Source organism: Pogoniulus pusillus, chromosome 24 (assembly GCF_015220805.1).
Source record: "Pogoniulus pusillus isolate bPogPus1 chromosome 24, bPogPus1.pri, whole genome shotgun sequence".
NCBI classification, from domain to species: domain Eukaryota; kingdom Metazoa; phylum Chordata; class Aves; order Piciformes; family Lybiidae; genus Pogoniulus; species Pogoniulus pusillus.
This window is the reverse complement of record NC_087287.1, coordinates 1,939,292-1,965,920: the sequence shown is the minus strand read 5'-3', so window position 1 is coordinate 1,965,920 and position 26,629 is coordinate 1,939,292. Positions and strand designations below refer to the sequence as shown.

The 26,629-nt window shown below is 46.8% G+C and overlaps 2 protein-coding genes across 2 annotated transcripts in view; one reads left to right on the top strand and one right to left on the bottom strand.

The window, feature by feature from the left end:
- Positions 1–13,857, bottom strand: part of PRMT3 (protein arginine methyltransferase 3) — a 124,142-nt gene extending 110,285 nt beyond the window's left edge. Inside the window, exon 1 of the mRNA XM_064163055.1 lies at positions 13,635–13,857. Within this exon, the coding sequence (XP_064019125.1) occupies positions 13,635–13,686 (52 nt within the window). The 5' untranslated portion in view covers positions 13,687–13,857. The remainder of the gene's footprint in view (positions 1–13,634) is intronic.
- A 7,444-nt stretch (positions 13,858–21,301) lies between these two features.
- On the top strand, positions 21,302–24,844 carry DBX1 (developing brain homeobox 1). The gene is made up of 4 exons (XM_064163936.1): positions 21,302–21,656; positions 22,180–22,281; positions 23,960–24,162; positions 24,473–24,844. The coding sequence occupies exons 1-4, from the start codon at positions 21,302–21,304 to the stop codon at positions 24,842–24,844; spliced, it is 1,032 nt and encodes a 343-aa protein (XP_064020006.1).
- Positions 24,845–26,629: the final 1,785 nt, after the last annotated feature.

Sequence of the window (26,629 nt, the reverse complement as noted above, 5' to 3'; positions counted from 1 at the left end):
TCACACACCTTGCTGCTCTGTAGTGGCCAGGTGAGTAAGTAAGTACAAATAAATACACAAAGCCCAAAGGTCCTGAACAAACACAGGGCTCGTTTCCTGGCAGCTGCCATCATACTACTACTCTTAAAGACAAACACAAAAGAAATCTTTTTGCTTTTTTAGTTAAAAAGTCACCTCCTCATGATTTTCTCCACAGGGCTGAGGACCAGGGCTGTTTTCCTTAAAGCTCAGATTGATATATTTAAGTGGCTCCAGAAGTAGATAAATTCTTGTCTCAAGGTCTGCCACAGTCTCAGAAGAAGCAGCAATGCCACTCCAGATCCCAAAGTCTTACACAACCCTTGCACTTGGAAAAAGCAGGAGTGAAACTGCTGTGTAACAGCTGCTTGTTACCTCCCCCAGGCTTCAGGCAGCTCCACAAAGCACAAGAGGGATGCCGAAGAAGAAGTCCTGTCCTAACCGCCTGGCACTCAAGCGGCAGGCAAAGCAACCCGCGGGAGTGCTGCAAGGCTTGGGAGCTGTGGTTTCTCTCCGTGATTCCTCCGTTAGCATCAGCTCCTGGCTGTGCTCATGCTCAGGTTGCCCTCTAGCGGCTGCTGCCATGAAAAATGAGCACCCAACTCAACCAAGTCAGCGCTGATCTGTCCTTACAAACGTGGGGCTGGGAGTTTGAGACCAGCATTTTATCCCTAAGGCTGGTCCAATACAGCAACAGATTTTTATCCCGTTTATTTCAGCAACGTCCTTACATGTTTAGCTCTCAAGTCCTAAACACCATGAAGCCTAATGACATAGCTGGAGGTGGCAATGCACAAGTTCCCTGCCCAGCTCACAGCTTGCAGGCAGGCTTGAGGGTGACATCTGAACCTTGCTCCACTGCCTGCCCCTCTGTTCTGACAGGGAAGGGAAGAGAGGAGGAAGAAGGGAAGCTGAAGGCCTGAGGACCTTCACAGCCCTCGCCAGACTTTGTGTCTCCAGCACAGAGCAAACATCAAAGAACATCTTGCCTGTTCTGCTCACGGCAAGGGACAGTTCCCCTCCTTGCATGCACCTCTCCTCAGCCCTCGCCTGGCCTCCACTTGCACACACACACAGCACCCTCACGCTCGGGCTACACAGCGCCTGAAGCACAGATGTATATATATTGTGCAGTATCTCAGCAGGAAAAGGTAAAGACTTCTCCTTCTGATCTCGGTGCGTTCCCTTAGATCAAGTCCAGGCACAAGGCAACTCACAAATTCTGGGCTGAAGCTCCTTGTTGCTGTGCAAGTGTGAAGCCATTGGAAGCACAGACAGACTGGAGACACTGGCAGTGTCAGAAGGGCTTCTGATCTGGAATGGAACAGCCAGTAACTGATGACTGACAGAGGCACCCTGAGGCCTCAGGACACATCATCAGGCAGTGCCTGGCACTCCCCCTTGTCCCAGGCCATTCAAGCCCAAGCCCTCAAAGCCATGTAGCTTTCTGATGCCCGCTGACTTCACCCGCAATTAGCTGGCTTACTAAATACTCCAGAGATGAGCCTTAAGCTCCTGATGGGTCAGTGATTAAGCTAGAAAGCATGAGTAAGCTTTTATAATCAGAAGGTGTCAGGAAGAAGAACACTTAGTATACAGGAGGCATAGATACTCGATTTAAGAATAAGACAAACTTGGTTTCCACAAAGAGAACATCAAGATGTAGAGCCCAGGGGAAAAAAAAAGAAAAAAGAAAACCAAAAAGATGCAATTTTATTTGTAAAGCTTCTTAGCTCTTATTAAAAGTTCATTTGGAAAGACTGGAAATTGCTGTAAACTGACAGAGTGCCAAAAAAGGAGGACCCAAAACTACCAGACAAAACCCTCTCTCCATCTATCCTGTAACCTGGAAATATGCTGAAACTATTTCCCCTCAACTGTTCCTAAAGCAGATGCTTTTGCACTACTCCCTGTGCACACAAAGGAAGAAAGTAAGCAAACACTAACCACAAATGAGAACACAAACCTCCTCTTGGTGACACTTATCAAGGAAAATAAAAGGACATAGAAAGCAGGTCTGGAAGCACATTCATTATTTGTAACTAATGTATACCACACAGATGCACCAACATTCATACAGTGCTAAAGCAACATTGCAGCTTCTACTTCAAGAAAAGCCTGGATGGGGCACTTAGTGCCATGGTCCAGTTGATTGGATGGGGCTGAGTGCTAGGTTGGACTGGATGAGCTTGGAGGTCTCTTCCAGCCTGGTTGATTCTATATACCACACCAGTTACATTTGGATTCCACCACCACTTTAAACTTGAAAGACACAGAAAGTTAATTGAAGTTGTCCATTTCAACTCCCCCTTGGACATATTTCTCCCCACAAAGTTGGTCATTTCTCAGAGCCCTCACTTCTGCAACTGTATGGGGAGACACCCCAAAAAATGCCTATGGACAGTAGAGTGGATAAAGTCTCTCCAGACCAGAAGGATGGAAGAAGCATGGAAAAAAAAAGTATCCCAGCCCTAGTTTGCAGCAAAAGCAGGTAACAAACCTGTGTGAGGGAAATTAACCTTGCTAATTAGCAGGCCATGCCACATTCAAATGTTCAGGATCACAAGTCCATGACTTTATCCAAACTCACTGGAAGATAAAAGAACTTCTAACAGCTGCTTCCTAGAAAACAAGCTTTCCTTCCTGATCCTGTGCTGCAATTCCATGAGCCAGTGGATGGTTTTCCTTGTGCATTACTAATTAAAACTGGACTTAAATATAGCAAGAGCAACAAGGTAGTTCAGCTGGAGGAGCAGCATATGGCAGCAGCAAGAAAGCAAGCAGAAAACACAGACAGCCTTGGTGAGCTCTGGCAGGTTTAGGATGCTAACCCTGCCCTACTAAATCGCTCAAAGCCGAGATGAGGTCTTTCCACTCCTGTTCAGCCCAAGAAGGACATTTCTGAGTTTAGAATGAGCTTGTGGATGTCTAATATCACATAGCATCTTCGTGGTTGAATGGTTTTCTCCACCTTCCCTAAAGCATAAGACATCTGATCTCATGGTCTGAAGAAATCACCACTGGAGTGTTCCTAAAATGCACAGGCCAGTTCCCAGACCATGCCTTTTATTGATAGGCAGTGAGAGTGGATTTTGTTTCAGGAGCCAAATCCTCTCTCAGAAGCAGAACATTCCTTTCTTACACGTGCCGGTGAAAAGAACCATGTGTAATCTTGCCGAGGAGCTGGGCAGATCTAGCAGGCTCCCGAGGGCCGAGAATCACCTTGCACTTCCTCGTCCCTCCAGCAGCTGCTTTTGCCCCTTGAAGTCATCTGTGGTTGACAGCACTCTGCAGCACCTTGCTTTGATTTTGATTTAAAGCTAGCCTCAAAAAGACAGTTTAAACCCCATGATAAACAGCCCCCAGAACGCAGTAGACACTCCCAGCAACTCTGCAGTGCTTCAGCTGAACTATAGCAAAAACAATTTGTCACAGCAGCAGCTGAAATGAGATGCATCAGGGAGATGAATGTCTCCTTCGTCCACACTGCAACGCTGAACACCACTGGAGGGAAAACAAGATCAGTCTGTTGCCAGCATATGTTAGCACCAAGCAATACACTCATTGCAGTGGAGATGGATAAATGTCTGTCTCTCACCAGGTTTCTTAGAATAATCCCTGCATAAGTAAGACATAAAACTCCTGACCCAGGTCAAGTCTGTTCATCCATGTTCTCAAGACTGTTAAATAACATTTAGGCAGGAACTCTCTGAGCATCCAAAAGCCTCCATAGTGCATGGTGGCTACCTCTTTCTAGAGCGGAATTAGGGAGATTGGACTCTCCAAAGGGCTCACTGAATATACATTTAATTTCTTTAGTTACATGTTCATTCTCTTGCAGTTATTTGGCATCTGGTTTAATTGCCAAGCACTGGCCCTGCATAGTTTTACAACCTAATCTTAGATTTCAACAGCCAAATGAGATTGTTCTCATCCTGTGTAGTGGGATTCCAAGTTAAAATGCCAGCTATCATGCTAAAGTCACTAGAGTTCCATAAAAGCAGAGGACAGGGCATACCTTATACTCTGTGGAAGTTTGCATATACCTCTAGTGGAAGTTTGCATATACCTCTAGTTGCCTCCAACCATTAGATAAGACCAGATACAGCTCAATTTTCACAGCTTTTGGCTCTGTTCCCTCAAAATACACTCATTGGATTCCAGAAAAATAATGTTGGACCTGTACCAAACGTCACAGTAGCCAAGTGTGAGCAAAAGCAAGTTTTGCTTGGATTTAACTTGTTTTGAAACACTTGATCTGGTCCTGCAATGCTTGATCTCTGTTTTCTCCCTGCAATAATCACACAGAACCACAGATTAACCAGGTTGGAAAAGACCTCCAAGATCATCAAGGCCAACCTATCACCTCACCTTTCTAATTAACTAACCCATGGCACTAAGTGCCTCATCCAGCCTCTTCTCAAACACCACCAGGGATGGGGACTCCATCACCTCCATACACTATTCATGGATATTCAGCTTTATTTTACTCCTTTCCCCTGTCCTATCAAGTACCAAGTAACCTTGGTACAGAACACCACATTCATCCAAGTTTCAAATTCTATGAAATTTGGACTTGACTGATGTGGCAGAGTGGCTACAGTGTACTTCTAGATTGAAGAGACAACAGGCAGAGCAGACGTGTCCCATATGGCCTTTTGACAAGGAGGAAAAAAAATTCTCTGAGGTACAGAAGAAATCTGTAGCTTGAGTGACTCATAGAATCAACCAGGTTGGAAGAGACCTTCAAGCTCATCCAGCCCAACCTAGCACCCAGCCCTATCCAGTCAACCAGACCATGGCACTAAGTGCCCCATCCAGGCTTTTCTTGAACACCTCCAGGGACAGTGACTCCACCACCTCCCTGGGCAGCCCATTCCAATGCCAATCACTCTCTCTGCCAATAACTTCCTCCTAACATCCAGCCTATACTTTCCCTAGCACAACTTGAGACTGTGGGACAAGTAGAGGCAGAGTGTCAGATCCTATTCCAGTTAGATTTGTTAATACTTCTTGGTTAATTAATTCAGGAGTCTTTTCACCTAGGACTCATTGCCCCCAGTCTCCAAAGCTGGAGAGGACAAGGTGAGAGTGTGCACCTCAGACAGCCTCAGTGGTACAGATTTGAGAGAGTACATCAGGATGAAAAGGCATTTCCTTAGATTAGCATTATTACTCTTTTATGAAGTCCAAGACATCTTCAAAAGCAAGGAAGTTTTCCCTGAAGTGTTGAGCTTTGAATGTATTCAAGCCACCAAAATTTCCAGAATCCTCTTCACAGTTTATTTCCTCATGTGTAGGACATGAAAAAATATCCCCAGTGTATCTGTCCAAAATAAAACAGAAAATTCCAACTTCTTGCCCTTTCTGGCAGAAATCATTCTATTTTGACCACCTGATGGGCTCTTGGGGTTAATTAGAAAATCCCCATCAAGAGCTCAGAGGCCAATATCAGCTGTCAAAATCCCACATTCCCCTCTTTCACCTCTTTCAAGTGCAAAACAACCTGTGTCTGAAGATGTGCCAGAGAATAAAAGGGCACACCACAACCACTGTGGGCTCTGACTTAGACCTATTCATGGCCTCACTACTATGAATACAGCAAAATCTCAAATGAAAGTTTTAATCTCCCCACTGCATTCAAGCCAAAGAGAAAAGAGCTTCCCTTTTAACAATTTCCCCCCTTAAATCTTTTGTGTGGCTCTGCTCCTGAAAAAGCTGAGATTTTGCTCAGCCTCAGCAAGGGCTTTCTGCCATAGAAAGCACTGCACCTAACCCCTTTGTGCTGACAGAAGAGTAAAGGTCTGCTTAGACCAGAAGTAACTAATGCAAAAGGCCTTCTGAAGGTCGAAATACAAACTGAACAAGATCAGAGTTAAAAGTGCAGGCATCTGATCTCACCCAGCTTGCCTGCCTTGCTCTCTTCTCTCATTCCCAAAGGTGCACCCTAAACACAAAGACAAGGGAGGCAAAACAAACACTGAAAACAAGAGAAAAGACCAGAACTGGAAGGTGAAGACAGAAAAGCCATGTTAAACCACGTCCTCAAGCATCCTCAGCTCTGCGAATCAAACAAGATCTCTCTACAGCTGCATACAGACATACACCAGCGCTACTGGAGACCACAGCAATGTTGCTGTCTTGGTCATCAGCAGCTGCTTTCCTCTCAACGTCAGTAGAAGTCAGTTACAAAAAAAAAGAGAGACTGGATCTCATTTTCAGTTTTTGCAATGAAGAAGAACAGCAAAGCTGTGATTTCATTAGCTAATTTCCAGGCTGCCTGCAGAGACATTAAGGGTGTGGGTAGGTGCAGAAAGCCAAAAGAAGCTGAGAGCGTACCCAGAAGGGTATGCATCATCAGATGTGCTGCTCCAGCTTTTGAGGCTTGAGGAGACCTTTTTGCTGCTTCACTGAAAAACAGACTTTTTGATCCTCTTTTACTCCAAATTCCTTCCAAAGTGCCCCCACCCATCATTTGAGAGCATCACCTCAATGCCCAATTCCTCTCACTGGAATTTAAGCAGCACAATGTGATATCCTTAGGAGAGCAAATGCTTTCCCCCTGCCCAGGGCAGCCTTCTCTTCCCTTCCAGTGCCTGCCTCAGGTTTTTCTCCTGGTGAGCAGCAACACCTACATTGTATAGGGAAAGACAGTGAGCATTCTCAGCCCTCAGGAAGCCATTCACTTCGAGGCAGGTGGTGAGCTCTGTGCTCCACTTGCCCTCTTCACTATTGGATGAGTTTTGTGCAAAGTTCAGGCTTGGAGTCCTTTTCCCACACAGATCCAATCAATTAAGGACAGAAGGGGCAAAAGAGGTCAAATGTCTCAGGGTTTTGTTTCTCTTCACAGTTTGTTCTTTGTTTGTAGTTAAATTATACTAATTGCTCATCCAGGAAGGAGAGAAAAGCAGCCACCTTCTTCAGGGAGGAAAGAGGCAACAACGTGTAATTGTATTTTTACCTTCATAAAAGAGGGCAACTAAGGGTTTGGAAACAGGGCTTGCTATTCACCCAGCAGCCACTGGAACCACCACTAGCAGGGAGCACATAGCAAAGCAAGACTTGGAGTGGTTTAAACTCAGTATTGCCTTACTGACACAGCAGCTCACCGCTTCTCAGAGAATATTTTTACATAGAAGAGAGAGTTCAAAAGGTCCTAATGGACTGTTAATGACATGCTGACCAGGATCATGTTCCACCATTCCATGTAAGGAGAGCCTAGCTCCACAGTAAAACAGGGCAAGGCCTCAAAGAAGAGAGCTGCAGTTCCCTGGCCTCAGACACACCACCCCAGGGCTTCTTAGTTGTTTAACTCCATCCCTCACAAGCCATGAACACACCACAGAGTTAGTTTACACATACATGGTATCTTCATGCATATCAGCTATCTTTGTGCTTATGAGCATAAATGCTACTGGAAGCAAGCAAACAAACAACAAAACACAGAGCACTGTCTCAGTTATGCCAGTGGGAAGCTCTGATGTGCTACAAAGGTGCAAACTGAGAGCTGCACCCACAGCATGTTGCTGAAAACAGGTTCCAGTGATTGCCAGCAGTTGTTCAGCAACACCTGAGCACAAAATGGGCTACTCTACACATCTGCTCCTTGTCAGGAGTGCAGCATACCCAGCCAATGGCATACCTAGAAGATATCTGCAAGACAACAATCATGGAGGATCTTCCTTTGGTCAGCAAGAAGAAAAACACTGAAGAAAAATAAAATGTGGTGGTGTTCATTGAAAGGAAAGGTTTTCATAGCATTTCCCAAACTCCTGCATGATCTTCTCTCAGAATTGAGTTAGATCTACTGTGGTTATCTTACTGAAGGCAGGCAGAGAATCGAGAGTACCTTTGACTCGACCAGAGCTATGTAAGAGTGATAGAAGCGTCATGGCATTTTCTGTAGCTGAGCAAATAATCTGTAATCTATGGCTTCAGACTCCCAAAGGCCAAAAATAAAATCACTGTTGAAAGCTCCTCTCTGAATGTGATCACTACAAACCCTTATCTAGTTTCTACATCCTCCAGTGGTCCATGTCACTTCTCTAGTTACACATGTAAAGTAGTTTAGATAACATCATGCTGCAAGTATGAGCCGAATTCCACTCCCATCCAAAAAGATCCTCCATGAAAAAGACACTTTAGTGAAGGCTCAGAAGCTGTGAGTCAGGCACAGTGAGGAGCTCAGGCTAAAACCAATAGCTGAAGACAAACTGAACCACGCCTGACCTGACAGGCAAGCAGCAGGGCCTGTTTGCAAACTGTCTCATGTTTCCATGTGAACATCGCTGAGCGAGCTGCTGCCCTTGCTCAGGAATGATTTAACGTACATGCCCTCAGAATGAGGTCATATCCACATCATGCATGATCTCTATCAGCTCTACAGCTGCCTTAACCTGAGAACGTTCAAGCTCTTTGAGAGCCATTCATACTTGGCAGATTGATATAGTAACTGACAATTCACTGCCATCCAAGTGCACATGAGAACACAAAGCTGACATAAATATTGTTGAGCATATCCTATTGTTGCTTATTTACTTCTGCCATTCAACTTTCTACAGCCCTGAGGGGAAGACCATTTCTCTCGGTGTCACATATCTGACTTACCCAGCAGACACGAGCAGCTCCTTGTTTCCTTTTTCCCCACTAATGGGCCGCACTAGCAACGTCAAACACAGGTTTGTTCAACCCTGGACAAGGACGTGAAGCATAAAAACGTCCATGTGGACACAGACCAGCAAGGAAGCCTGGCTGCAAGCTTGGCTGCATAACTGGAGTTGAAACAGCTTGTGATGGTGATTCTACACTCAAAAGGAAGCAGGAGGACTTACTCAATATCTTTCCTGCAGTTTCATAATCTGACCTGCCTGCTTACCTAGCCTAAGCCCTTACCAAATGAAACTGTGAGCAAACAGCTTGCACAGCACACAGACAAGATTTTCACACAGTCTCATGTCTCCCCAGTCGAGAAATGTCCATCTGGACCTTCACTCTGGATTTAGTACACCCACCTTAGCTCCCTCCCCCTCCCTCTCTGTATGGTTCTGGGATAGAAAAACATGAGAAGAACAACAAAGGATGAGAAAACCAAGCAACAGCAACAGAACAAGTGTGCCAAACACCACTTTCAAACTTATCCTTGGGCCAAGTATTTGGATGCTAAGTCTGACTGAAGAAGGTCAGATGCACCCATTCTAGCTTTAGAGAAGGATTCTTTCTTTTAGTCACCTGATTCTTTGTGTTTCCCCATCTCTCACACTGTAATTTAAACTGAAAAGAGAAATCAAATAAAAAATACAAATGTCCCTAGCTGGACTAATTCCTTCTGCTCAACCATACCCCCCCAAGTCTTAAAAAATGCTTTGTTGGGGTGTTTTAGGTGGGTGGGTGGTGGTGATGGGATTTTTTTGTTTTGCTTTTCTTCTTACATGAAGTTCCTCTTAAGTTAGCAAACCAGACCCCACAAAGAGGTGCTAAAACTCCCACAAGAGGAACCAGAGACTCACGTGGTCAAAATAGACAGGAGAGCACCCACGAGCTGCTAGACCCAGCTCAGCACGCTCTAAGCGAGCATTGCTACCTTAACTATCAGACTTGGACAGACAGGTTTATTGTAAACACATGAAACAACTTCAACAGATCAGCAGGGCCCAGCCAGCAGCTTTTTTCCTATTCCTATTATTGTCACATGTAATATTATTTCACATTTGTGCCATGACAGCAGGGACCAAAAGCAAAAGGCACCTTCTTCCTTCCTTGCTACTCCCCCTTAACACAATGTTTGTTACTGGAAATACAGCCAGTTCATAGCTAGACTGTAAAATGATACAGCAGGTACCAAGGTACAACAGGGGGGAAATAGTCAAAGATAAAGCTTGCCCTCAAGTTTTACATATAAGCAATTAATATTAAAACACGTATTTCAGTAAGTATGGAAGAGGGAAGTAGCTATCTACACTTTAAGTGAAGGAAGCACTATGAACACTACAGCCAGCCCTGATGGAAGGAACAAGTAGCCTAGAGACAGTAATCACTTTACATCATTTTACCCCCAGACAGAATCATGGAAAGGACCCAGGAGCCTTGATAGGCTGTAGTGTCTTTGCTGCATGAGGCATCTCTTCCTTCTGCTGTGCCTTGTGCCTTGCCTGAAGTACTGAGGGCTAATTCAAACGGGGCTGCTGTCCAGGTCACTCAGACAAGCAAAGAGGCTCCCCATTTTGTTCGCCTCTGGGCTTCTCCCAGATTAAACCATCAGAGCTACATCAATCATTGGGTGTAAAAGACATGGAGTAATTGGACTATAAGGTTGTCAACAGACTGAGGGCTTCTGTTCAGCAAGCAGATGTCTTGGCTTTTTCTTGGTCTTGTTTATTCTTCATAAATACCAGAGCAAGACAGCAGAGTCACTATTATCTGGTAACAACGTTCTGTTAATCAGGCATGTCATTTGCTTGTATGGCCCAACCTTCTGCAGATCCCAGGCATTCCCCTTCCACAAGAATTCACCACAAAAATACTGCAGTGTAGCTGCTTTATGGCCATGCCTAGGATCAATTTGTTTTGTGCTCTCAGATACTGATCCTGCAAAGGATGCTCTAGCAGGTCTTTTTTGTTTTACATAAATAAGAGGTTCTGGCCACCATCTTTGCTCTTTCAACAGCAATTTGTCAGGAGATTTTGCCTAAATCCCAGCTCAGAAAACAAAACAAGACAACATTCAGCCAAAGAACAGCAACGTCGTTCCTAAAGGGCTCTGAAAAGTAATCAAGGGGATGAAAGCTGGGTCAAAATAATAATGACACTCGAAGTATGGTGTTGGTGGGATAAATCACAGAAAGGGGAGGGGGGGTGAAAGAGAAAAGAAGAATATAAGAATGACAAATCAAATCCCAAAAGTTAGAAGGCAGTAGCCAAACCATCTAAGAAATAAAGCATCAGAGATAGCACAGAGCATCCATGAGCCTGCACAGCCAAGAACAAGGGGAGGAACCAGATCATCTTCATCCAGCAGCAGCCGGCTGCTGAAGGGGCAAGAGAGCCCTGCTAATGTTTGGCCCTGTGAGTCTGCACAGGCTGGCATCCACAAAGCCTCAGCACTAGATCTGACCTGAATGGTGTGTACCCACAAATACTAAGGGGAAGTTGCAGCTGGCAACACTCCTACATGATCTCATTTCCCATGTCTGAACATCCGTAGAGACGATCTACAAATTACAGTATTCCTGCCTGCAACACAAACAATTTTTACAGCATCATTTGCTTTATGATAATCACAAAAACCTAGAAGGAAAGGAACTTTAAACGTCATCTTGTCCAACTCCCCTGCAGTCAGCAGGGACATCTCCAGCAAGAGCAGATTGCTCAGAGCCCTGTCAAGCCTGACCTTGAATATCTCCAGGCGTGAGGTATCAACCATCTCCCTGAGCAACCTGTTCCAGTGTTCCACTGCCCTCACAGTATAAAACTTCTTCCTACAGTCTTATCTAAATCTGCTCTTCTCTAGTTTCAAACCACTGCCCTCTTATTCTGCCACTTGTTGCATGTGACGGACCTCCATCTTCCTCCAACCTCATCTGAGTTGGTTGTAGAGGGCAATGTCTGCTCCCCTCAGTCTCCTTTTGCAAGCCCAGCTGCCTCAGCTGTTCCTCATAAAATATATTTGGGGCTCTTCACCAGCTTGATTGTTCTCCTTTGGCCATGCTCCAGCACCTCAATGTCCTTCTTGTAGTGAGGGACCCAAAACTGAACACAATACTTGAAGTGTGCTTCAGGTGTCCTCTCCAAAAGCCACATGCTGGGGACACCTGTCAGGGGTCAGGCATTGAAGCCTCTACTCAGTGACGGCACTAAGAGCCACTCACTCTGCTTCTCTCATCAAGCTGTCAGGATGTGCGGCCAGCAGGACCAGGATCTTTCATTCCCCTACAGCAAACACTAACTAGGCTTACACACAAATAACATTTACATTGCAAGCAAATTTGGCTCTGGTTCTTTATCTCCTGGTGTGGCTTCACCGTGGTTCTGCACTGACTCCACCTACCCAAAGTGCCTTTTTTATTCAGATTTCACTTAAATTAAATACAAAATTATTATGAAGGATGCCAAGGTTCTGACTCCAGAGAGCAGCACTGTTCCCATCCAGCAGCAAAGCCTAACTAGAGATGGTAACACCATTTTCTTTCAGGAGGGCATCAGACTTCCCTGTGAACAAGTTCAGCTTTCGGTTTTGCACATCAGGGTCGGGGGGGACAGAAATGGCTTTGGGAGCACTACAGAGGTGCTCTTGCTTCCCTGACTTCTCAAACAATATTCTTTCAAATGAATTTAAAAGCTTCTCTTGTCCAAATCCCCGCAGAAGTAACCACACTGCAGTTTTTCTACTATTATGCAAATGGATTAATCAGCCAACGCTCCAGCGAGAATTAATTTATATTTGAATCAAACGAGGCCTTGGATTCTTTATAACCCAACCCCTGGGCCAAGGCCTGGGCTAGGTAGCAAGCTCATAGTATTCATTTGACGAAATGTGAACTGACATAAACACCATGGCTAACTTTCAATCCGATTACCCCGTTACCTCACATCAATGCTCCCCCAGCCATCAGCCCCTAGCGTCCCTCCTTTCACCAGCGCAGCCAACAACTGACAACTCCGCCCTGATAAACAAGCACCCACGCTGCCACCTCGGACCCCCACTCTTAACCCATCATCCCTGCTCAATGGCCCTTATTCGACAAGGTACTTTATTTTGTTTGTAGGCATCGAAGCGGGAGGGGGGGACACGACTAAACAGCACAAAAATGCTGTTTCGGTGAGGCTGCGATTCAAAGCTGCCTTTTCAGAACTGCGGAGCACTTGGAGGCACTAACAATACCCATCCGCAAACCACGGGAGCGCCCTGCCCGTCCACACACAGACACTCACGTTCAATTTAATACACTCGCCGTTATCTTTCACACTCTCCTTACCCCTTCAAGAAAGCCAGCAAGGAAAACAGTGCTTTGGGCTCCTACGTCCAAAGGTCAGTGTAAAGCGAACCCACGTTTTTGCACAGCACCCTCGTACTAAACTCGTGTTGACAACCACTAAATTCTTTCTATTGCCCTGCACAGGAACTTCTTTTTTAAAAAGGTTTCTTTTTCCTCCTCCTCCCTTAAAACTGTAAGCATTGAAAAAGCCTGACTAAACAATCCACCAGGTGTGAGCAAAGCCTTTTCTAGGCAAGCAGCTCTGCCTCGGGAAACCTACACTTTGTAATTAGATTAGCGAGCAAGGACTGAATAGCTCTGATCAAAACATCTTCCCCCACCCCGTTACATATCGTATATAGCGCAGAACTGATAGCCAAGCTCCTCCAGTCATGGTCAAAATCTACTTTCAAACGGCAGTCCTTTGCACTCCGGAATGAAAATTAAGAGGAAAAGAAAACAAAATGCTACATTCTTAGCAAAGCTCTAAGTAATTACTTGGCTGTCCTGCTTAAACAAAGCTCCATTTGAAAAGTATGCCATAAAACAAACCCTGCGATTTAACGGCAGCTCTTCAGGGGAGCACCACCTAAAACGCATCCAACACAGAGAGTTAGAGATGTCATTTTTGCCTTCAGCACGTACCTCGCAGTGAACTGCTGGAGGAGCAGGAGGAGGACGATTCTCTTGGCCACATGGCCGCAGCACCACTCTGGATCTCTGGCGTGAGAGCTGAAAGGTCTCCAGCCCAGGAAGGTGACTTCAGTTATGGATTTTTTTCCATGTCACCAGACAATCCAGTTGTGTACTGGAGTTCAGCTACCAGCACAAATAGCGAGTTTGAAAGGTCCTGGCTTCTTGAAGACTCAAAAAGCAAGGTGAGAAGGAGCTGCAGTGCAAGAAGCAGCTGCAATATATTAGGGCACATCATCCCCTACACCTGTGCCTGTGTGGAACTGGCTTACACTCACAAAGATGATGCTAAATGGAAAATCAACCAAGACAAGGTTCTTCCTAAAGCTTCTGCACAAAGCCTAAATATTTTCTGTTTCACAGTCCCACTCCATCTGCCCAAAGTATAAACACTCCAGTTTTAACATTGGTCTCAGCCCAGTCCAGCCTGGAATTGGTCCCATTTTCTACTCTGAGGCCTGAAACCAGCTGCAAACTCTTGTTTGAATCAATTGTGCCAAAGAAAGAGATCTGAATACTGGATCCTTCTGCTCCAACAAGTACACTTGATAAATCCCAAAGCTATTTCATCCTTCTCAAAAGTGTCTGTTAAATATTAGAGCTGGAGCATCATAATGGAGATCAAAAATTTTCTCTATGACTAGGGGAGACTGCAGAAACAGCAGAAGATAACAAGAGGGCATCCTCTATCCTTCCTCCCAAAACTCTGGAGGCAATTGCCACGCACACAGCTGTCACAGGCAGCAGTGAATGAAAGTTTCTCCATGCTTCAATAAATGTCCTACCCACTCCTGCTTCTGCTGTAGGTACTAGAAGCAGAAAAAAGGCTTGGATGTTAACAGCACCAGTGCCAGAGTCCAGCCTCTTGTCTTGAACTGCCACTGCAGAGAGGGTCTGACCTCAGGAAGCAATTTATTCCTGTCTCATGTTCCACTCTACTGGATTTGGTTTGGTTGGTCTTTATGGCAGCATTTGTGGGGAGTTTGTTGGGGTTATTTTTTGTTCTTTTGTTTGTTTTCCTGCAGAGGCAGGAAACTTTCAGCAAAAAGAGAGGACAAACAATTTTTTTTTTGTGTGGTGCCATTAGGAAAAGCTTCATAAAGAGTGATAGGGGCAGGAACAGAATTCCATTTAAGGCCTAAGCCAGAACTATTTAAGACACTAAGGAACCACCCCTCATCCCAGAATATCCAACAATCAGAAGGATGCAAATATAGTTTAAAACTACATTAACCTTTCCTCCCCTGACCTTTCTGCATCTGATGAGCAACAGCCAGAGTACGGCTCCCTGGAAAGAGTCATCTTCTGTGCCAGGACAACCTGATTTCCTCAAATCAACCTCAAATGAAGTTTTGAATCTGCTAAATCACATCTTGCTAATGAGCTACACAGGTGACTCATAGGTCAAGCAGGTTGGAAGAGACCTCCAAGATCATCCAGGCCAACCTAGCACCCATTCCTAGACAATCAACCAGACCATGGCACTAAGTGCCTCATGCAAGCTTTTCTTGAACACCTCCAGGGACAGCAACTCCACCACCTCCCAGGGCAGCCCATTCCAATGCCAATCACTCTGCCAACAACTTCTTCCTAACATCTAGCCTGAACCTGCCCTTGCACAGCTTCAGGCTGTGTCCCCTTGTTCTGTTGCTGGTTGCTGGCAGCAGAGCCCAACCCCACCTGTCTATGACTGCCCTTCAGGTAGCTGCAGACAGCAATGAGCCTCCTCTTCTGCAGGCTGCACACCCCCAGCTCCCTCAGCCTCTCCTCACAGGGCTGAGCCCCTTACCAGCTTTGTTGCCCTTCTCTGAACACATTCCAGTACCTCAACATCTCTCTTGAATTGAGGAGCCCAGAACTGGACACAGTCAGCCCAAAACTAGACACAGTACACCTGAATAAAACCAAGATTAGTGGATGGTCTGGAAGAGAACTGTTTAACCATGAATTCATTGCCTTGTGGATATCAGAATAACACTTCCAGAAGGAAACCATTAAATATCTGGGAATTCAACTTAAAGACATTTTCCATTTCCATTTTAAGAGTGCTGCAGTATTGCAGCAAGGAAAGTCGGCATCTTTTTTCTTCCCAAGTAACTGTAACAGTGTCTGAGACTCTCTTATCACATAGATTTTGGTCCCACCAGAAATGTCTGAGTTACTTCCTGGGATCCTCAACTCCTAGCAGTTGAAACCACCTACTGCCTAGAGATTTCAGTGAATCAGTGCATGGGGAAATTTGCTGCTGTCATAAGCTAAGGCCACCACTTTGGCTTGCAGTGAGGCAGCAGAAGTAGATTTAACACTTGATTTGAAAAGTAAAATTACTTTTATTCCTCTTACCTACTTGGGGAAGGTGAAAGAAATACACATTGGAGAAAAGGAATGGAAAACTATCGTGCTCTCTCATCCTCCACTCTTCATCACACTGGACATGAGGAGGAAGTTGTTCAGCATGAGAGTGGTGAGAGCCTGGAATGGGTTGCCAAGGGAGGTGGTTGAGGCCCCATGGCTGGAGGTGTTTAAGGCCAAGCTGGATGAGGTTCTGGCCTATCTGGTCTAGGGTAGGGTGTCCCTGCCCATGGCAGGGGGGTTGGAACCAGATGATCCTTGTGGTCCCTTCTAATCCTGACTGATTCTGTGATTCTGTGATCTGCCCAGTCTAACTTGGAAACTCCTGGGGCAGAGAACACAGCTGAAACGATCAGGAACTTGGCCTCCAGCAGCTAAGAATCCAGTAACTGCCTAGCTCCCAACTATTTTCCACTGTGCTAAATAATCATGAAATTCAGGCAATGGATAAAGCACCATATTGCATTTACAAGTCCTAGCTCTCCAAAATGTGCAAATCTTAGCTCATAAAAGGAGTTATTCTCAAGGATGTTGTGTGATTGTTCATTAGACAGATCGGTGGAGAAGAAAGAAGAGGGATTGTTCAGTCTCAGACTTCTCTTTTTTTAAAACAAAACAAAGGTGGAAATTGGGGAAAGGACAAAAAGAAGAAGTGGACAAAAATAATCAAATTTGGAAGGATGCAAATTAAGCTTTGAAGGAGTTAGTAAAGCACAAGCAAGATGCAGCAACTAAACTAAAGTTAATTACTTTTGACATGATCAGATCATCTGGTTGCATTTCAGGCTGCGTGCACTCTAGGCTGGCCAGCATGAATGGCTGGGGAAAAGAAAGTAACTCTTCCCTCTAGGTCCCTTTGCCAAGTCTGGGCTGCGCGCTCCGTCCGAGATCCCTCTTTCTTTGCGCGGAGAGAGAGAGAGGGGGAGAGGAGAGAGAAACACAGTTAACCACCTGTCAGGGCTGAGGACACAATAAGGCAGCCCCCAAAAGAGCTTTTCATGCATGCGTAATATATTTGTTCAGCTATTCACTTAATGAAGCTGATAAATGTGATGCGAAACAATAGTCAAGTTAATCTATTTAGTAAAATGTTTTGAGACTCTCAGGCGATGTTAAGGAGGGTAGTGTGTTCAGGGACATTTTCATTTCAATGCGCTCATCTCTCCCCTCTCGAGGAGGAGGGGGGGGGTGTTTCAAGCAACCTATGTGAATATAATTTCTTATAAATGTGTCTTTAATGGGTTTAATTCACCCTTGCCAGCTGTTTTTTTAGCTATTTTGTAAGAGCAAAACAAACGTGCCAGGCTTGGAAAGCTAGTTAAAATTAGTTTCGGTCACCGGGGCCAAGCTATATTTCCTGCAAACCATCTGCTTGATTGGCACAATAGAAGGATTTTCAAGAAAAGGCGGGTGCGGGGTGGGGGGAGGATCGGATCTAGAAGAGCTTTGAACGAACCAACAGTTACTGTTCCTTGTGCTTGAATTCTAAAGGTAAAGCCTTAGGTGTCTTAATATAGCTTCGCCCACGCAGCCTCCATTAAGCCCCCAGTGAGGTCGATAAGCATCGTTAGGGAGTTTGGGACACGCTGGCCGACCCCTCCCTGGAGAAAAGCGGGGCGGCTGAAGAAGGGGGCGGGGGGGCAAAGGGGAAGCAGAAAGCAAACAAACCGGGCCGAACGCACACACGCTTCCGATGGGGCGAAGCTGCGGCTCCCGAGGTGCGGGGGTTGGGCAGCGGAGCCGAGGTTCGACCGGCCCCTTGCGGAGAGGTTCCTGATTTGGGAAAGGGGAGGATGCGAGCTTTGGCTTTCACCTGGCTGCGGAAAGCTCCTGGGATTGTCCCGGGAAAGGCCGGGGGGGAGGTGGGGGAGAAGGGGGGCGGGGGGGGTCCCGCGTGGGGCCGTGGCAGTGATTGAGACATTTGCCCCGGGGAGGGAGAGGACGAGGACAGGGACAGGGTTGGAGCTCCCGAGAGCCTCCGCTGGCGCAACCCAGGCGAGCGCTTTGGTGTACGGATTTGAAGTGCTGGCTCTCCCAATTTCATGCGGATTACCAGCCTCGGACCGGGACACACGCAGGCTGCAGCCCCTAACCACCCCCCCGCTCCACCTCTGCCCTGCTCCTTGCTCCCGACAGTTTTGGGGTTGGGGCTTTTTTCCTCTTTTTGGTTTTTTTTTTCCCCCTCCTTTCCCCCCCCCCCCCCCCCCCCCTTCCCCCTCCTTTTTTTTTTAATCGACAAAGAAAGTGAGTGACTTTTAAGAAATAAATTTGGAGATAACGACATTAAAATGAATGGCAGGAAGCACAAAACGGCGTGAGCATAGGTCAAACGACATTAGTCACAGGTTTTATCCTGAGACATTAGAATTCCCTTTCTCTTAAACGATCACTGCCTTTGAAAAGAAACTTCCAAAGGAGATCGCTTAAAATAAGATCCTTTCGTCTGATTTCTTGGTTTCTTATGGTCTATCTTCCCTTTCAACGCATGTCTAGACCTTTTTGCCTTGGTGCTTAAGGAATTCTTTATGACTGTGCTCAGACGCATCACAAGGAACTGGGTCCACGTGTGCCCCAGCATGCGTTTGACCCAACCTTCCAGAAAATGTCAGACCCTCTTTTTTAAACCAGAGAAATCAGCAGCAGTTGGTCTACAGTGAGGCAAAATGCCCCCAATGTATATGTAAAGAAAGGAGTAAATCATCTCAAAGGAAACCTATAATGACTGTAAAAAATGGAGTGTTCTGGGGGCAGTCCGGGAGGAGCTGTGCTAGAAAATACCGGGATGGGGTGGGGGGACAGCTGCGAGAGAGGCAGGGAGCAGGCGACAGAGATGGGACAGAAAGAGGGAGGAGGGGTGTAGAGTGGTGGTTAAGGGGGTACCAGTCGATTATTTTATTGTGAAAGTCACATTTGCTTTTTCCATTCGCTGCCGTCCCACTCGCTTGATAACACCTTGAGAGCAGCTCTACGTATAAAGGGTCTTGAGAGACGCCCGGAGCCCTTGGGATGGGGGAGGGAAGACGAACACTAAACGCGGAATAGGATGGGGCAGCCCCCCGCTGCTTCTCTACCCTCCTCGAGCCCTGGCTCAGTACCTGAATAGTGCTCGCCAGAGCGGCAGGCAGGTGCCGAGGACCCGCCACGCTGCCCAGCAGCCTCCTCTCCACGTCCCCCGAGCTCTCTGGGCTCTGTTCGCGCTCTTCCTTCCCTTTTTTCTTTACCTGCTAAGCATCAAGATTAACAAAACTGGGGAGGAAGGGTGGAAACTCCAGCGAGGTTTTGTTTCAAAGTGATGCTTTCAGACAGCGGATCCTCCTCCGAGTCAGCTTTCTGCAGATGCTCAGCTGCTGGAGGCCGCCGAACAGCACCGGGAAAGCTTGTCAGGATCATACAATTTTCAGGGCCGATTCCTTACTCCCTAATAAATAACTTTTTGATTTGAATCAAGGGAGAGGTTTAACAGACTTTCTTTCTTCCCTAATGTGATATAAATCGCAGATGCACTTTTATTGAATGGTTAAAGCATCGACATGGAGATAATCAACACAAAACGTCCGGACAAAAACCATCCAGAGAAATAAAGCTGGTTAATAAGATTTTTGAGAAAGCTTTGTGTTAAAAAGTAAAAAGGGAAAACAGCTGAAGGTGACAGTTAGTTCATGGTTAATAGGATAAAGGCTGCATGGTTGAGCTGCACACTTCTACTTGCAAAGGTTCAGCCGCACCAAAGGACTGAATAGGGTGCTTTTAAAACATAGGACATTTAACACATCTGTTATAGTCTTTAACAGAGAAATCAGGTAAAACCACTCTCAATAGATGCTTTCATCGCCCAGTTCCAAAGGACGTTAACTACACTCGCGCTTATTTCCATATTTGCTGCCTCAAACAAAACCTCATGACCAGGGAAAAAAAAAAACCAAAACCAAACAAACAAAAAAAAACAACCCACAAAACCAAACAAAAAAAAAAAAAAAACAAACCCGCCCCTTTTTCTACTTTTCCGTTAGACGATGTCATTTGTCCCTTGCACCAAACTTAAGGGACTTGGGGCTCTGCAGCGCCCACCTGCACGCACTTACAGGGACATTGCAGACGCACGCAGATACAAAACGAGTTCAGGTGCATTTGGCAGTGTTGAGAAGGCTTCCAGACACCAGTACCGACAAAGCCAACATTAGCTCCAGCTGTATTTTAGCCAAACGGGTGTAAACGTTTGTTCTCGTTTTCACGGCCGGAAGGTAGCCAGTTCCACTATTTTTGATGTAAATACGCTTAAGAGGACTAACAGACTGAGAACTCGAGGGGACTGCTCTGGTCCCACAAAGCTGTTCAGTTCTTTTCTCTGCTCAGAGCTCAGCTTTTCTCGGAACACAGCTCTCATCAAGTTACAAGGCTTACGCTTCGGTCCGATCCGGGCAAAGGCTTTTGCGTGAGCATACACACACACTGCTGGGAAGCTCAGACCTCGAAAGTAGAGGGCAATACCCCAAACTCACTTAATGCCGGACCTTCGACGTACAGCTAGAAAAACAACCCCACCTACACGCACCTATTTTGCTTCAAGGCAGAAAGTACTCAAGCCACGGTGGGACCCATTCTCCCAAATACTTTTGTTCCCTTCTCCTCAAGGAAGCTTCGTTCCACACGTTCTAATTTGTATTTTTCAGCCTGTGCTTTCTGAGAGCCCGCAGATAAGTTTATATGAATATTTATCGATTTATTTCCTAAACTCAGCAGGGGAGCGGCAAATAAATTTAGTGCTTTCTTTAAATAATTCCCTTTCTAGGAGGCAAGATGTCATTCGAAACTTTTAAATAGGCATTTAATTAGCCTGTGTGTGTTGCTTCTGAACAAAACCCTGCTGGGAGCCTTTGGAGCGCTGTATTCCAAAGAGGCGGTCAATATGCAAAATTGATGACTACACTTTCTTTGTGGCGGGGCCATTGTGCCCCGGTTGCTTATGAAGTCTAATCCAATCATAAATTGCAGCCCTGGACCAATGGAGGAGCCCGGAGCTCGCCCTGAATGAAGCTCAAGTGGAGAACTTTGTTGAACCCCATTGTTGGGGCTGTCACTTTTGAAAGAGTCTCAGCGGGGCTGACCACTATAAAACCCATCGTCCAGAAGGAAGGGGCAGAGAACCCCGCCAGGCTGGCTGGCTGGATCTTTACTGACCGAGGTTTGCAAAGCAGAAAACAAATAGCAAAACCAAACAAACAAACAAGCGAGCGGCCCCAGCCCTGCTCCGCGGACCGGCCCCTGCGATGATGTTCCCCAGCCTCATCGCCCCGCCGGCCGTCTACCCCAGCCTCCTCCGGCCGACCCCCACCCTCACCTTGCCTCAGTCGCTGCAGTCAGCTTTTTCCAGCCATTCCAGCTTCCTGGTGGAAGATTTGATCCGGATCAGCAGGCCCACCAGTTACTTGCCCAGGACTGCCCCCCCGCCCAGCATGTCCCCCCCAACCTCGGCGGCCAGGACGGACTCGGGGACGCCGGAGCTCACCAGCTCCACCGCTGCCGCCAGTTCCAGGAGGATCTGTTCGCCACAGACTTCCAGCAACGACTCCACTTTCCTGAAGTTCGGAGTCAACGCCATCCTTTCCTCCGCCCCCCGCGCCGGTAAGCGGCCCCGCTCCCAGACACCCCACCTCACTCCCACCTCATGCCGGCTCCTCGGCTCCGGGCGCTGCGGACCCACCGCCCGCAGGAGAGGGGCTATGGGGTGGGAGAGAGAGGCGGGAGACTGCCCAGGAAAGGGAGGGAGGCCCTAGCACCGGGCTGCAGAGCGCTCCGGCACGGCTTAGAAGCGGAGCCCTGGCAGAGGGCTGAGGGTCCCTCCTCGCCAGAGCGGGCGCAGGACAGACCCGCGGAGCGGGCAGGGGGTCCTGCAAATGGGAAGTCCCGCAGATTTGGATCCGCAAACGGGAGATTCCGCAGACGAGTCTCCTGGCTGACTGCCCTTCTGGGTGCCGCTTTGCTGGCGAAACCGTCCCAGCAAAACACGCTGCCGTTTTTCCTAGGCAGTTCTGAGTCCAGTTCTAGCTCCTCATTTGGGACAAAAGTACCTCACTGGTACCCCGGACCAAGCGGCAAATCAAGCGGCGGAAACCCTCTGCTTAATGCCATTGTATTTATTTACTAGAAACTTCCCCTGCGTTGCTGCAGAGCGTCCCTCCAAAGACTTTCTCCTTTCCGTACTTTGAAGGATCCTTCCAGCCCTTTATCAGATCTTCCTATTTCCCAGGTAGGTCTTTAAAAGTCCCTCTCCCTCTCTCTGCGGGCAGATCCCTCTGTTCCGTTCCCGCTCCAGGCACAGCCCAGTGATATTTCTCCGTCACCCCCCACCACCGGGGGTTATGCTCTGGTTCAGAGGTTGGAGGGAGTACAACGTTCAAGCATCAGTCGCGCCAATTTGATGCCCGATTTAGCACAGGCAGTGACTGCCTGACACTCCCTGCCCGCTCCCCCCGCTGCTCGCCAAATTAGCGGGGATTGTCACGGTCTCAAGGCGAGGCAGGTCGTTTTCCCCCCGCTCCTCCTCCGAGGCATGTCCTCCCGCCGCGGGGCCGCTTTCAGCACCACGAGCGGAGCGGTCAGCTCCCGCCGCTCCGCGCCCGCGCAAGGTAGGCGGTCCCCTCCCCTCCGCGTTGTCCCCCTTCCTCAGATCTTTCCTACTTCTCCAGCCCCACAGAGCCGCGGGTGTTTGCAGGGAGGGAGGGTACCTCGGGCACGCTCGGGCGTCCCTCCTCCCTCCTCCCTACCTTCCTCTCCCTCATCTTGCGTCTCCCACATCATCGCTTCTCGCTTAGACCATCAGCGCTGTTCAAACGACACGGTTTGAAAACAGGCTGTGGGGGGATGATTCTTACGGCACTGAAGTATTACGATGCTGAGCGAACAATTAAAAAAGAAAGGGGGGGGAGAAAGAAATCTAATTACACAAACAAGCTATTAATTTAAAAAGAAAACAGGGTAAAGGAGAGAGGTGGAAAAAAATAACCCGAGCTTTTCCATTCATTCTCCAGATAATGGAATTTGCTTCCTTTCTCCAGCATGTGAATAGCCTAACAAAAACAACTTGAGCTTTATAAATAGCTTTTCATGTCCATTTAATGAAAATGATTTGGGGAAAGAGACGATTGTGCCATCAGTATTCTCCCGAGGAGCCTGGCATGCCGTTGTGTTTAGTTTGAAAGTGTAAATCTCTTTTGTTCCAATAATATATGGCGTTAGCTGCTTGTCCTCAGTCTTTTTCTGTTAGTTCATTACTACACAATTACCATTCACGCTTCATTAGCATCTCTGTCTCTCTTGGGGAGGTTCTTCCCCCCCACACACCCCCCTTTTTTTTAAGGCGAAACTCTGCCCTTTTTATCATACCAATGCCATTGGGAACCAGGCAATGTGCTAATTAGCTGTTACTTTTCATGTATTCGGATTGAATTCTCCAACTTTGGGGGGCGGGAGGGGGGGAGAAGAGATTAATATAAAAAGACGAATACTGATTGATCAAAACTGTGTCTGAAGAGGTTTTGTTCGAATCAGAAAAGTCCTCATTTTCATCTCGAGCATAATAAAGCGTCTGAAATGATAAAAGCTTCTGGGGGGAAAAAAATAATCAAACGCTTTGAGCAGGAGGGAAAGCTGGTTTATTATACCTCTCTTAGCCCCTACGCCTCACTTTGCCTTTTCAGGCCGGAGACCTTTGAATCTCCCAACAAAACCGGCCACTATTGATCCATTTTACACGTTTGAGTTGATAGATCTAATCCCAGTGATCACTGGCTGAAAGGAGGGCTCTTAGTTAAGCCTAAAGCTCCTTTTCATTGCTCCAGGTTGATGGGTGCCCACCCAAAAGCCAGGGAGGGGGCAGTGGGGACCAGTCCTGCTCTTCTCAGACCTCTGTGTGTGTCCCCCCACAGCTGCCTCTGCCGTGGTCCCCATTCCTGGCACCTTCTCCTGGCCACTGGCTGCCCGCGGCAAGCCCCGCCGTGGCATGCTGCGTCGCGCTGTCTTCTCTGACGTGCAGCGCAAGGCACTGGAGAAGATGTTCCAGAAGCAGAAGTACATCAGCAAACCCGACAGGAAGAAGCTGGCAGCCAAGCTGGGCCTCAAGGACTCACAGGTGAGAGGGGCAGAGGATGGGAAGGACAGAGCAGGGCCAGAGGGCAGAGACACTCACTCTCAGGGGCAGCTTGAAAGAAGGGGAGGTGAAGGGGGCAGGAGCAGAGAGAACGGCGCACAAGAGGGATGAAGACCAAAGCAGGTTGCAGGGTTGGATGAGACCGACCATGGCCTTACTGCCCTGCAGCCCCTCTCCTCGGGTTTCCAAAGATCAGTTTCTGTGTTTCAAGAGTACACCTAAAATGCCTTTCCTGCCTCTGGTTTTTATGAACTATTGTATAACTTCTGTGTTGCTTCACACACACCCCCAGGTAAAGATCTGGTTCCAGAACAGGAGGATGAAGTGGAGAAACTCCAAAGAAAGAGAGCTCCTCTCTTCTGGTGGCTGCAGAGAACAGACTCTACCCACCAAGTTCAACCCTCACCCAGACCTCAGTGACGTAGGCAAAAAGTGTTCAGGAGAGGAGGAAGAGGAAGTTCCCTCTGTGTGCCCACCCAGCCCCCAGCATCCATTAACCTACCATCAGTCCCCAGACCATCTACACTTGAGGGACAGACTGGACTCCCAGATGTCTCCTTCTTTGTCCCATTCTAGCAGCCCCAGCAAACCTTCAGACTTCTCAGACTCAGAGGAAGAGGATGATGAAGGGGAAGAGGAGGAAGAGGAGATCACAGTCTCTTAGATCACCCTGCCTGCTCCTGCCACCACATGGTGACACTGTAAATAAAACAGATGCTATAAATTGAAGAGGTGATGTCCCAGCCAATGTCCACATGCTTCTCCAGCACAGATTCTTTATCACATAGCTGCAGAACTTTCTAGAGGTTTTCCTTATTTTTCTTCCTTTATGTGGAGGTCTCACATTCGTAGCATCTGCTACCCTTCTCATAACTCTCTCTGTTTAGCAATCAACATTTGCTCCATTAGTTCCTCTCTCCTGAAATGCAAGCAACAGGCAGCTCCCTGCTTCATAGCAAGGAGGAAAGCACAGCCTGTAGGGAGGGAAACTTCCACCGCTCCCGAGATAAGAACCGTCACCAAAATACTGTTAGATTCCGTGGCCATTTTCACCACCTTTCAAGTGATTTTTCAGCTACTGTTAAGTTTCAAATACCTGAGACTGACCTTATCTGGCAACACATTCCTCCAAAAATAAAGAACAAACCAAAAGCTGCCTCCATCCTCAGCCCAGATAGCAACAGAGCCACTGAAGTCCCTGGAATGACTTCTGAGGTGCGATGTTGGTGTCTCCGGTGTGATGGAGCCCTCGCCCATTGCTTTTCACTTCCAGTTACTGCAGCACTGTCTCCCACACCTTTTCTGACCACAAGCCTGTGCTCATTTACCACTTTGCTTCTGCTACCCCTAGCGCGGACAGAGGAAAGTGGATGTGCCTCTTTGATTTTCAACTGAGCTTTGCTGTCTTTGCACAGCTTTTATGAACTGTACACTATTTTGTACACTTACTCTGTATGGATGTTTTATACCAAGGTTATTGTGAATGGCACAACAAGATTCCTCTCCTTTTGTTTTAATTAAATGATGGCTAAACTACAGACAAATGTAGCTGTTTAATTGTGTAACTTATAAAGAAACATTTCTATTTTGTATTTTACCATGTACAGACTTTAAATATGTATATATAATAAAGTGAATGATTGCCAAATAAAACACATAATTAAAAAGAAAAAAAAGAGTAGAATTCCAAGTCTGATCATTCAGTAGTGCTTTGTTCTGGTTATAGGCTCTGAGAGGTTGTGTCTGTGGCCAAATGGGAAAAGAAAACTACCTTTTGTCAACAGTATAGTGATTCACTGAGAATTTGTCAGCTTCAGATTAAATAACCTTACAAGAATATCTACCTGACTTTCACCCAGAGGGCAATTCCACCAAAAGAAATTATTTTCTGCAGTTAAAATGAATCAAAATTCTCCTTCCTTGCATTTAAAAGCAGTTTAATTTCCACTGATGTTACTCTGTGATCTCCTTTGAAGTCCTTCTGACTCTTTGCCTTCCTTTCAGTTATTGCCCAGGTAGCTCAGAGTATGGACATTGTCTCTTCGTCTCCCTGCTCGAGATACTATAGTTTGTAGGCTAAGAGCATGTAACTACAACATCGCTATGGGCTACAGAAACTGGATGGAAGAGCGAGACTTAACCCTTCAGCCTTGTCCACACACAGCAAGTCCGTAACTATCAGCACATACATTCAGACACAAAGCATACCTCACAGAAATGTTGGTTTTGTGCCTTACCTACAGGCAGCAGAGTTCTGCCTTAAGAATTCCATGACAAAACAAACTCACTTTCTGCTCTGTAGACTTTGACTAATGCCTACCAGCCACAACACACAAGAACGAAAGAATTAAATGCAGCAGATGCCACCAGAACACAACCATCCCTGTCTGCTCTACTTCACTGCATTGCCACAGGCATGAGGAAAGACACAAAAGCAAGAAAAAAAGGA